Source organism: Alnus glutinosa, chromosome 6, assembly GCF_958979055.1.
Source record: "Alnus glutinosa chromosome 6, dhAlnGlut1.1, whole genome shotgun sequence".
NCBI lineage: Eukaryota > Viridiplantae > Streptophyta > Magnoliopsida > Fagales > Betulaceae > Alnus > Alnus glutinosa.
Window position 1 is genome coordinate 22174328 of NC_084891.1, and position 12212 is coordinate 22186539.

General features: G+C 35.5%; 1 protein-coding gene across 5 annotated transcripts; it reads left to right on the forward strand.

The window, feature by feature from the left end:
* Positions 1 to 3685: 3685 nt before the first annotated feature.
* On the forward strand, positions 3686 to 12212 carry LOC133870980 (U-box domain-containing protein 35-like). Of its 5 annotated transcripts, none has more exons than XM_062308296.1 (10): positions 3686 to 3800; positions 4678 to 4908; positions 5527 to 5648; positions 5730 to 5851; positions 6013 to 6206; positions 7151 to 7470; positions 8067 to 8168; positions 9237 to 9665; positions 10378 to 11130; positions 11569 to 12212. In XM_062308296.1, the coding sequence occupies exons 2-10, from the start codon at positions 4710 to 4712 to the stop codon at positions 11749 to 11751; spliced, it is 2424 nt and encodes an 807-aa protein (XP_062164280.1). In that variant the 5' UTR covers positions 3686 to 3800; positions 4678 to 4709; the 3' UTR covers positions 11752 to 12212. The 5 variants fall into 5 exon arrangements, with proteins under 5 accessions (XP_062164280.1, XP_062164281.1, XP_062164283.1 ...); XM_062308297.1 differs by having other exon boundaries at positions 3700 to 3796; XM_062308299.1 differs by having other exon boundaries at positions 3740 to 3855.

Consider the following 12212-nt stretch of genomic DNA (forward strand, 5'->3'; position numbering starts at 1 on the left):
TTCTTCGTCAAGAGTCATGTCATATATGTAGTACTCCAGTATCACTTGACGTTATTAGGTGGCTTTGATATCATTTGTAATGACTCAGAAAAAACTCTAGTCACATTTACGCTATTACCTTAAAAGGACTAATCAATTTGGAGCACTCATAGAATTACTGATAAAAACCCAATTTCACATAATAAGTAATATAAGACTTAACGCTCATGAGTATCTTTATAAACCATCAACTCTATATGAGCTACTCATCTTTTCAATATAGAACCGGAGTAGTATACACTTATACTTTGTCTGTTTCGTTGTAAAATGGTTTCCGTCGTAAAATATTTTCGAGAAAATCATTTTTAGAAACTCTATATGAGCTACTCATCTTTTCAATATAGAACCGGAGTAGTATACACTTATACTTTGTTTGTTTCATTGTAAAATGGTTTTCGTCGTAAAATATTTTCGACGAAATTATTTTTAGAAAAAATGATTTTCTCGAAAATCTTTTTCGGCGTTTGGCTTGCATGAAAAAATTACGAAAGGTGAAAATGCAACTGTTGCCATAATCCGGCAGCGTTCGGTTGTTGTTATTGTATTCCGGTGAGCATGTTTGGCCGGATTCCGGCAGAACTCCTCCGGATCCAGTCAGATTCGACTGGATCCAAGCCATTTTGGCTAGATTCGGCCGGATCAGTGGTCAGATCCGGTCAGATCCTGACCATTTTGGCCAGATCTGGTCGGATTCCGGCCACAACTGGCCAGAATCTAGCCAGCCGACATTCGGCGACTGTGGGCAGATATCGCCGGATTCTAGGGCCAGCAGTATTTCGGTAGCCAGACAGATTCCAACGTCGCCTGGATTCTGACGATCGACCATTGCCGAATTCCAGCAATCGAATATCAAACGCATGTACAAGGACGAAGAATCTTTTACGGTCAAACTGAAAATAATTTTCGTTGACCATTATTTTCGCCCCTATCAAACAAAGTAAAAAATGCCGAAATTATTTTACGCCGAAACAAATGAAGCAATATTAGTTTCAAACTTTTGATAGGGGGACTTCAGCGCCTTTAATTATATGTGTTAGATTAAATTATATATTTTGACCATATCATCCTTATACTAATCACCAATCCGATGGTCTAAGCATGTAAAACGTTTAACAAACAGTATCAATTTAAAAAGAAAATTGCTTAAATTACTGCAATTGGGGCAATTCGAACACCCTAAAATCTAAATGCAGCGACCGTGAGAGCTTCAAGGTCTTTTCGACCAAAAAAAAAAAAACGAAAAAGAAAAAGAAAATATAAAAGCATGCCTATGATCTTCACTAAGGTTAAGGTTGTCTTATTATATGGTTGGGGAGTGATATAAAGTGGGCTTTAAGAAAGACATGTCCAAAAAGTCATCCATGGCTCCACGCTGCAACCTGTAATAGAAAACGACTTTGAAAATTGACTTCCTGGAGTCAACAATTAATTATCAATTCAACTAAACTCATGGGGAACAATTAAATAATTACCCTTCTCTTCTCGTGGCAACCATTTAATTTGGATGTGACCCAATTGTTTGTTCTTTTTGGTCACATTAAAAGATCAGAAAATGACATGAAACCGAAGAGTCCAACTCTCCAAGGAATCTCTGTGCGTGGAACATGAACCGGAGAATATATCTCGAGTTGAATGCTATCTATTAGGACTAATCAATTTTGAGAAAATTCAAAGAAAATATGAGTCCATCTTATATCATTATTCCTATTGGCCTCATCGGTTGGAACATCCAACCCTAGACAGTTATATATATAATGACACATTTTTTAGTATCTAATTATATATAATTTTTTTTTTTTTTTTTTTAGTGGTTGATATTGTTAGCCACTTCAAACACGCTATATAAGTCGGTGTGACATGAATGCGATAAAATGATTGTAAAAAGTAGCATTATTCATCTTCCATTTCATGTGAAAGAGTTATGTTATACATTGCACTTTTCTCTTAGGGTAAAATACATTTTTGTCCTCTGTGGTTTAAAAACTTTATTTTTTGCCCCCTCAGTTTTCATTTTCTTACAGGTAGTACTTGTGCTATGGGAAAAGACGAAGATGGTACCTCCGTCTATTTTTATGTTCAAAATTTACGAATTTCCACGTGGCACTATCAAAATTGTGACATGTGACTGCACAATTTTTTTTTAAGGTTTTTTTTTTTTTTTTTTTTTTTTTTTTTTTTTTTTTTTTTTTTGTACTTGGGCCCTTGGCTGATCTAGGGGTGGCCGAACCACTCCTAGGCCAAATGGGGGTGGTTTCGGCCACCCCTACATATTTTTTATTTAAAAAAAAAAATCAAAATATATAAAAAAAAAATTAAAAAAATATTGGGGTCAGGTGTCGTAATTTTAATGGTGCCACGTGTCGCTGACGTGAAAATCTGTCAATTTTGAACGGAAAAATGGACAGAGTTACCATCTCTGTCTTTTCCCATAACACATGTACCACCTATAAAAAATAAAAACTGAGGAGGTAAAAAATAAAATTTTTAAACCACAAGGATGTAAGGCATTTAATCCTTTATCTTATTTTTATCTCACTTTGTTGACGTGATATGATGTAGTTGTCATTAGAAGAAGTAGACATTTATACTACTGCTATATAACTGGATGATGTGACAATGAAAATTAATCATTTAACCATCGTATGACAATCGTATAACCATCTACTTGGTCATATTTCTTGTTTAAATTTTTACTGTCACGCTATCCCAATTGTATGACAATCGTATAACTATCTACTTAATTATATTTCTCGATAGGATAAAAATAAGATAAAGATCGTGATATATAATATTAATCTTTTATATCTCTTTTACAAATTAGATATGATCCAAACAAATTTTGATAAACAAGTTCAAAAAAAAAAAAAAAAGAGCTTATTAAACGTATTAAGGGTTTTGTTTTTGGAACATTTTCCAATATCTTCCTAAAATATACCAAAAGTTTCTAGAAAATTTCACGGAACTTTCCAAATAGCATTCAAAAGTTCGCTACCGACCACGCAGGAGACAAAACTGTTGCCATGGTGGCTGGTTCCAGTTCCTAAGGATGTTAAAGTACAAGCAAAAAGAAAATCCTTAAAAAAAAAATAAAAAAAAAATGCTGAAGATAATCCAAGATTTGTGAACTTTTGTGATGTGCTTTGGCTGGGTCAAAAAACTGTTGGAAGATCATCACAGATCGCGTGGATGCCGAAACATGTGACGTGAACTGAACAACAACCCCACTTCTGTTGTGAAAAGCAGTATGAAAACGGTGATTTACTACCGTCTGCCTCCTTTTTATTTTCCTATTAATTGTAGATAAACTTGTTGAATTATTAGTAATTTATTGGCTGCAGTAGTTTTCCTTAATGGGAAATATATTAGCTTATTAGGTAGACAAGATAAGCCGAGAGTAAAATAATCGTGACCCTTTTGAAACAGGAACAAATTGTTCATTTCTAAATAAAATAAACAAATAAACTTATTAAAAAAAATATTGCTCTGATAATTTACAGAGTTGAATTTTGCCTGACGGCACGGTTTCTTTATATTAATTGGCTGCAAGCTGTGCGTGTGGGGTACAACTCTTTGACGTCATCTGGGTCCTCCTTTAATTTCCAAACAGGTGCCAAAATGGATTTCTTTTTGGATTTTTGAAATGGTTGCTGAATAAAATGTTTGTTGCAGAGAGAGAGAGAGAGAGAGAGAGTGGTGGGGATTACGTCTTCCTCTGGGAAGTTTAAGAGAGTTTCGTATTTGAAGTTCTGAAGAGCTGGTTGGTGTGTATGGTTTAGTTTCTGTTCTGTTTTGAGATTTATTTTGGCATTTCTGTATGTATGCATTCCGGGCTTTTGAATTATCTTGTTTTTCATTGAACTTGTCGTTTCATAGACTTTCTGTCTGTATATGGGCGAGAATCCTTACTGGGTTTTTAAAATTTTCTGTTGTTTTCTGAAGTTTGAGTAATGTTTTCATGGAAGTTTACATCTGAGTTCGAAATTCAAGAATGGATATCAAGTTTGTTCTTTGATTTTATGAGTGCCACTTCATTAAATTTTTTTCTTGTTTTTCTCTAGGTGTGTTTAACTCTTGGGTTTTTGAATTTCTTTTGTTACGTCATGAAGTTTGTGTGGGCGTAGTATCTTTATGAAATTCAATATCTGCATTTTCTAAGTCATGTGTCATTGGGGAAATGTCCTCTCTCTCTGTGTCTCCGTGTTTGTTTGAAATTTTTGTTCTTTGAATTTGTTGTATAGCGTAATATTAGTCCATTTTTTGGTGTTTGAAATCAGGTATCGGACTAGGGAATAACTGGCTGCTCTCTGTAGATTTGGGCAGAAATACCGTTTTCAAATTTTGTTTTGGAACAATTAGAGGTGTCCTGCCTCTGGGTTTTAATGTTGTCTGTTGTTGTTCTTTGCTAAGGAAAAGCCATATTTTGATGATATTCAGTACAAAGAAAAGGGGAATTCTTTATTAGCCAGTACAAAGAAAAGGCATATGATGCTTCTGCTCGACCTTAACATGTTGGTTTTGTATGTTTGTTTTGTAAAATTAAGAAACTGAATTGAGTGCTTTCATTTTGTATGTTTTAATGTTGTATGTTTCTTTTGTATAACTAAATGAATGCTTTCATTTACTCTGGTAATGTTACAGAGGAATTTCTGCTGGTAAGAAGGGGTTCAGTAATGGAGAGAGGTGAAATTGAAGCAGATGACAAGCTTGCGCAGTTGCCTTTCTTATCTTCAGTTGTTGCAGTAGCTATCGATGGAACGAGAAAAAGCAAATATGTAGTAAGGTGGGCACTGGAGAAGTTTGTTCCTGAGGGAAAGGTTATCTTCAAGCTAATACATGTCCGTCCAAGGATTACTGGAGTTCCTACACCAAGTAAGCAATGTGCATTGACATTTATATGCTCAGAGGATGGGGATATGTAGCATTTGTCAACTTAAATTATATGTAGAAACTTCAAAGGTATAAGAAAGGTCAGATATTATTGACTGTATCTTTTGAAAACCTGAAAGGGCAGTTCTGATTAGTCATCAGTTGAAGTAGTCCTTGAAGTAATATTCTATCTATCAAAGCCATTTTCCATAAAGTCTGTCTGCAAAATTTGAAAACCATTTTGCCCTTGCATTGAAATTATGATTGCGACCAGGATTCCACATTTCTGCCACCTTGAAGTTGTATTAATCTTAGTAGAGTTCAGAAACTCTTAGTTGGGATTGAATACATCCAACTCTCCATTTTGATCTTGGGACAGTTGAGGAAAAAGAAAGGGAAATTGCTGAAATTCCTAAGACAGGAAGCTAACTTCTGAAGTGATTTGATGATTTTCTTCTCTCACTCTACTTTCTCAAGTTGTAAACTGACCCAGTGTTCAACTTTCTTCAGTGGGCACTTTAGAAAGACTACTTTTGTCATTGTTTAATTTTTAAGTAACAGAAAGAAATCTATAGGTTTCACAAAATAGTTTTCTCTGACTATCTGACATTATCATTCCAGTGGGAAATTCAATTCCACTATCACAAGTACGGGAAGATGTAGCAGCTGCTTATATAAAGGAAGTTGAGTGGCAGACAAGTGAAAGGCTTCTTCCTTACAAGAAACTGTTTACTCAGAAAAAGGTCAACATATCTTGCACGTTGAAATTTGATCTAGAATAGATCCAGGGAATAGGATCTTAACTTTCTCAGTTCTGGATATAGGTGGAAGTGGATGTTGTAGTGATTGAATCAGGTGATGTGGCAATTGCAATAGCAGAGGAGGTTGCTAAGCATGGAATCAACAAGCTTGTCATAGGAGCTTCATCTCATGGCTTTTTCACTAGGTATTCTCTTAGCATGGTTTACATCCTCTGTACTATCATCTTTTTACTTTTAAAAACAGATTGGAAATGGCTGCTAATTTTATTGATTGTACCTTTATTAGCTTATTTTTCTATTTGCATCATGGACGCTCTCATTAACAAGTTATTGTTAATTTTTATAGGAAACGTGAGGGACTATCATCTCGAATTTCAAAATGCACTTCAACATTTTGTGCAGTCTATGCTGTTTCGAAAGGAAAGTTGTCTTCTATGCGCCCGGCCAATAAAGAAACAAATGGGAGCATTAAAGATGACTGTAGTGTGACAAGTTATTCTACCAAAAGTTCGTCAAGCAACACTTCCAGTTCACCGACAGGTATATGCACTTCATTAAGATATGAGTGACAGTTACTAGATGAACGTGGGTTATAACATGCATTCAAGTAACCAGTGGAGTGAAGGACTTCTTTTTTTTTTTTTTTTTGGAGGATTCTAGTGCTTCCTTTAGCTCTCAGTCTCGCACAATGCATAAATGTTGTATTGAAAAAATTTATTTTGAGTTGTTTTTGCTCAACATTGCACATAAACATGATATATATATATATATATTACATGAAATATTTTATGACCAAACAGTTTATAGTATCATTTCTGCCTGCAAAATGACCAAGGATTCACTGAGTGCTACACATCTTCATGTCAGATTGCTTTGTGGTTCTGCAGTTTAAGGCTGCAATATATGCCTGAGAGATTTCAGAAAAAATACACTTTTTTTTTTAGATGAATGATTAATTCTATTGACGAAAACTCAAACATACAGACACCCCAGCTAGAAAGTTGGAACAACATTACAATACCAACTAACATAGCTCACAGGCGAGCAACCAGCAGACCACAAATAAACCAGGAAAAAACACTTATTTTGTATTAAAACTACAAATAATTAATAAATGCATACTATATGCTTCTAGCAATGTAAACACATGATTCTCTCGTTACATCTCTGCCCCGCTTCAAGTTTGCCATTTTATTTTACTCTTTTTATTACTTTGATGCAAATGGCTGTTTACATTCACAAATTCACCTAAGTTTGTTTCAATACTAAGAATAGCATGCTGGCAGTTAGAATGGGATTTGGGATGTCCTCTGTCTCTGTAGAGTGATAAAAGCTAAACTTTAAACGTCTGCTAATATTCTATGGATTTTAGTTTAGTAAATTGGATTCTTGGCTCCTAATTCTTAGGATGATGAATTTATGAATGTTGTGGTGTTAGCTGATGAAAGTTGTAACATGTCTCTTCTGTTTCCTGGCATGCACAGACCCTGGTTCGGTTGCTTCGTACTCTCATTTCCATTCTCCTTCCCTACCATTGCAGCGGTTTCATGCTCTTGCAACTATCAACCAGAGCCTTCTTCAGAAAAGAACAAGTTCAATTGAAACCAGCCATTCTAGATACCAATCTTTGGATATCGAAGAAGGGAAGGATGATATGAATTCTTGTCCAAAAAATGAAGATACTGGACGTGAATTGAGTCGGGCATCTAGTTGCAAAAGCTTGTCAACAGAAAATCAGTCATGGATTTCTGATCAAGCTTCCACCTCAGCTGTGCTAACCGATTGTCAATCATCTGAGAGCCAGGTAGTCTTTTCTTATTTCTTTTGGTTTTCTATGTTGGTGCTTGTCTGAAAGTGCTGACATGCTAGAGACTAACATTGTATCTTTCATATGTTTTGAATAGAAAACATATTTCTATTTGGGTTTTAATTTGTATGTGAAAAAGCTTTGATGTCATCGAAAATGTTAGGACATATATAAGTTTCATTAATGATTATAAGATAGTGCAGACCTTTTTCTTCAAGATTTAAGTCTTGTTTTAGAAATTATTTCATACTGGAAATCATGAATTTGTGGATTGCTAAAGAATTATTTCTTTACCTTTCTTTACATATGAGCAAGCAAATCCACTAGCAGAAGAAGACAGATGGAGACAGTCCATGTAATTGAAACCCAAATGGGTTATGGTGATTTAGAAGTGCAAAACATCCTCTCTTGTCAAATATGTAATATTCCAGAAAAGAAACATTTATCGAAATCATTGAGCAAAAGATGTTTCAGCGAGGCTCAGTATAATTTTTCCATTAATATATACTTTGATCTCTGTAAACATTAGCAAGTCAATACAACACTTGTACATGTTTCTGACATTTCACTTTGGTTTTCATTTATGTGGGCAGGAAAATTTTAATTTTGAGGTAGAAAAGCTAAGATTTGAACTCAGACATGTCCAAGGAATGTATGCACTAGCTCGAAGTGAGACAATGGATGCTTCCCTGAAGGTAAATGTTGGTTTTATTTTGTTGAACAAAACATCCTTTTAACTTCTATTTCTCTCAACATTCAACTGGCTAAATGTTAGATAATGATTTTCCAAGATCTTAGATTTCGACCAGATAGCTAAATTCTAGCAAAAGAATATTATTTATAAACGTTTTTCCCTTCATCATGTTCTCTTTTTTCTTCTTTCCTTTACCCTTCATCTCAGATTCAAATTATGTCAACCAGTGTGGGAAAATACAGAAAGGTTTTCACTATGTTCAGCTCTGCCTTATAATTTTCTAGCCACAACCTCCCCACACTGTCTATATTCATGCCTACGTCTGAAGAGTGAAAACAGGATTCATGTAGCTGACCCCAATTAGTAAGGATTAAGAATTAGATAAGTTGAGCTGAGTTGTTGTCTTTGTTCAGTTCATCTGAAAGTAAATATAACGCAAAATCTGAAATCAAATTGTTTACATATATTTCAAATTACAGCTGTTAGTTTGGGAAATATTTGTAGATCTTGGTGGAGTGGAGTCAATACCATTATTATCTATAGAAAGATATCTTATGTGAATCTATCAAATCTGCCTATCTATGATGTACACAGATACACCATCCACCAGTCCTATTTCTGAAGTTTTCTGTTATATAAAAAAAAGAAAAAAAAGAAAAGAAAAGAAAAGAAAAAACATCCCTGATTGATGCCGGAATACAGTAGTAAAAAGTCGAAATGAGTCATATAGAACTGACAAATTCATGGGGGTCATGGTAATCCTATAGTATTAATTTTTTTGCAATTTTTGCTAATGAAGGGATCAAATGGTACGTAGATTGATAGGGGGATTACAGACATGATTAATGCTTTCCAGTTGGTTGTTGACATTAGCTTCTGCTTCATCAATCTTACTAATTATTTTACCCGTTGTGCCTGCTTCTCCTGATGTTTAATTGGCTAACACAAATACTGTATTCTCTGGTACATTGCTAAGGATTCGACTAGTCGGTCCACTGTTATCTAATTTCTGCAACTCATCCTTGGCCTTCCCAAATGTGTAACATGCTTCTGTTATTGCTTTGATCAGCTGAACAATCTCAGTAAACGCCGCTTGGAGGAAGCAATGAAGCTCAAGGAGATAAATTACAAAGAGGAGAGAGCCATAGAATTAGCAAGACAAGAGAAAGAGAGGTCTGAAGCTGCAAAAAGACAAGCAGAACAAGTGAGAGAATGTGCTGAAAGAGAAGTTTCTTATCGACGAGAAGCAGAGATGAAGGCTGATCGTGATGCTAGAGAGAGAGAAAAGCTTGAGCATGCTCTTGAGGGTCCAGTGCTGCAATATCGAAAGTTCACATGGGAAGAGATTTTGTCTGCCACGTCATCTTTTTCTGAGGATCTTAAAATAGGGATGGGGGCCTATGGATCAGTTTATAAGTGCAGTTTGCATCATACAACTGCAGCAGTGAAAGTTCTTCACTCCAAAGAGAGTCACGAAAATAAGCAATTGCAGCAAGAGGTAAGATATATATAGACACACACACATACATATATTCAAAACAGCAATAGTTCATTGATCATATATGTGAGGATCCATTTGTATTTTTAAGAGATTAACGATTATGCAAACGATTTGTATAAAAAAAAAAAAAAAGGGGGGTCGTTACAATATATATACATATATACATGCTGGTATATATGTCTATGTATGTATGCATGTTCTATGTATATAAAAGCACATATTAAAATGTTTGTTATATTAATTCTTTCTATGTGCTCTTACCATTATGAAGTGCTCTTCAGGGATTTAAAGGGGAAAATTTGTCTACTCCATGTTGCTATAGCTAAGTCGCATTGTCTTTCAATTAAAGTTAAGATGGTATTCTTAAGGTTTCACTCAAAAGATGAAAATAGTGTCTTAAAGATTAATCCTTGTACAGAAATGTGCTTATATTAAGCCTGACATTTTAACCTCTAATTAAGCCTTCCCCGTTCCTGCAATTCAGTTTGCTTCCAGTTTACAGGATGAACCACCACTAACTCACCCAAGATGGAAAAAAAAATTAATGGCAACTTAGCAACTGCTTTGCTTTCTTCCTGTAAAATAGTGCATGCAATTCTTCATACCTTGTGATGTGTCATTAGTTTGTTAGGAGAAGAAGTGGAGATGCGGGGTTAACCCAACAGAAATATTCACTGACTACTTGCCTATGTTTTCTATTGGCTTTCAGCTTAAAATCTTGAGCGAAATTCGTCATCCCCATTTGCTTCTCCTTCTTGGAGCATGTTTAGATCACAGTTGCCTCGTCTTTGAGTACATGGAGAATGGTAGCCTGGAGGACAGGTTGCTCAGGAAAAATGGTACACCCCCTATTCCTTGGTTTGAGAGGTACCGGATAGCTTGGGAAGTAGCCTCAGCTCTAGCCTTTCTTCACAACTCAAAGCCAAAACCAATTATCCATCGTGATCTGAAGCCTGCGAACATTTTGCTTGATCGTAACCTTGTAAGCAAGATTGGTGATGTTGGTCTTTCTACGATGCTTCATTCAGATCCTTCTTCCATGTCTAACATATACAAGGACACGGGACCTGTTGGGACACTCTCTTACATAGATCCTGAGTATCAAAGGACTGGGTCAGTTTCTCCAAAGTCTGACGTTTATGCTTTTGGGATGGTAATTTTGCAGTTGCTGACTGCAAAACCAGCAATAGCACTGGCCCATAAGGTAGAAACTGCGTTAAGAGATGGTCGTTTATTAGAGATTTTGGATACAGAGGCTGGGAATTGGCCAATTGAGGAAACAAAGGAATTGGCTGAACTGGGACTCAGCTGTGCTGAGCTTTGGCGTAGAGACAGGCCTGATTTAGAAGAAAAAGTACTTCCTGCACTGGAGAGATTGAAAAAGGTTGGTGATAGGGCTCAAGATTCAGCTTCCAGACTTCAAACCTCACCTCCTAACCACTACATCTGCCCAATTCTTAAGGTATGCCTGTGTAATCTTTTATTGGCAATATTCATGGCTCCTGTAAACAAATATGCTATTATTGTTTTGGTGAACTAAAGAGTAGCCATTTAGGCCTATAACTTTCACCTCTTTGGCACTAAATCTAGAAGTAACCTCATAGATGGAAGAAAGTTGGGGTAGTTTAAGAAATAAATGTTTAGCTATATACATTTATATATCTCAAAAGATACATTCATGCAGTGGCTATACAACCTCTTAATAAAGGAACTCTCAAAAATTTCTTTCATTTTTTTTCAGTTCCTCCAAATTTCAAACTGGGATAAATAGTCTTTCTCTTGCTTAGTTTAGGCTAGTGTATAGGCTTTGGTTATATTTGTACTGCTTTTCACCATCTTCATGAGAATTCCCTTAGCAATACTAATTTAGCAGTGATATGTTATTTATTTTTGAATACAGGATGTGATGGATGATCCTTGTGTCGCAGCGGATGGTTACACGTACGACCGTAGAGCAATAGAGTTCTGGGTTGAAAAGAACGAAACATCGCCGATGACAAATATGCCATTGCCTGATAAGAATCTAATACCAAATTACACGCTTCTTTCCGCGATTATGGAGTGGAAATCCAGGGACCAATAACAACATTCTCCATTGATTTTTCAGAATAACGCCAAAAATTGTTATTGAATTGCTGACTTTTTTTCTCTACGATTGTGGAGAGTGCAGTGGAGAGAGTCCAATGACTGATGACATCTACCTTGCTTGCTTTATAATCCTTCAGGATAACACTGACAGAATTGTTTCTTTCTGGATGCCTCAGCTGGAAACTCAACGTGTACATGTAAATAGAAGTTAAAAAAAAACTGAGCTCTTTATTAGTGTTTCAGGTAGGATTTTCTTGTAGGGTCCATTTCTTTCGTAGTATTATTATTATGTAATGAAAGAGAACCATAGCAATGTTAGCGGTGTAGGTCAGAAATAAGACCAACCAAGATTCCTTTTTCTTTTTCTTTTTTTCCTTTCCATTTATTATTACTAACTCATAATCCGCGCTATGTGCGGGATTCTTCATTATAATTTAATTTCAGAATTTAAACGCA

Bases quoted from the DNA above. Each gene is read 5' to 3' on its own strand.
- LOC133870980 (XM_062308296.1), top strand. From the start codon at position 4,710: ATGGAGAGAGGTGAAATTGAAGCAGATGACAAGCTTGCGCAGTTGCCT. The intron at 4,909-5,526 runs GTAAGCAATGTG...TTATCATTCCAG, and splicing joins TACTGGAGTTCCTACACCAA to TGGGAAATTCAATTCCACTA. The intron at 11,131-11,568 runs GTATGCCTGTGT...TTTTGAATACAG, and splicing joins ACATCTGCCCAATTCTTAAG to GATGTGATGGATGATCCTTG.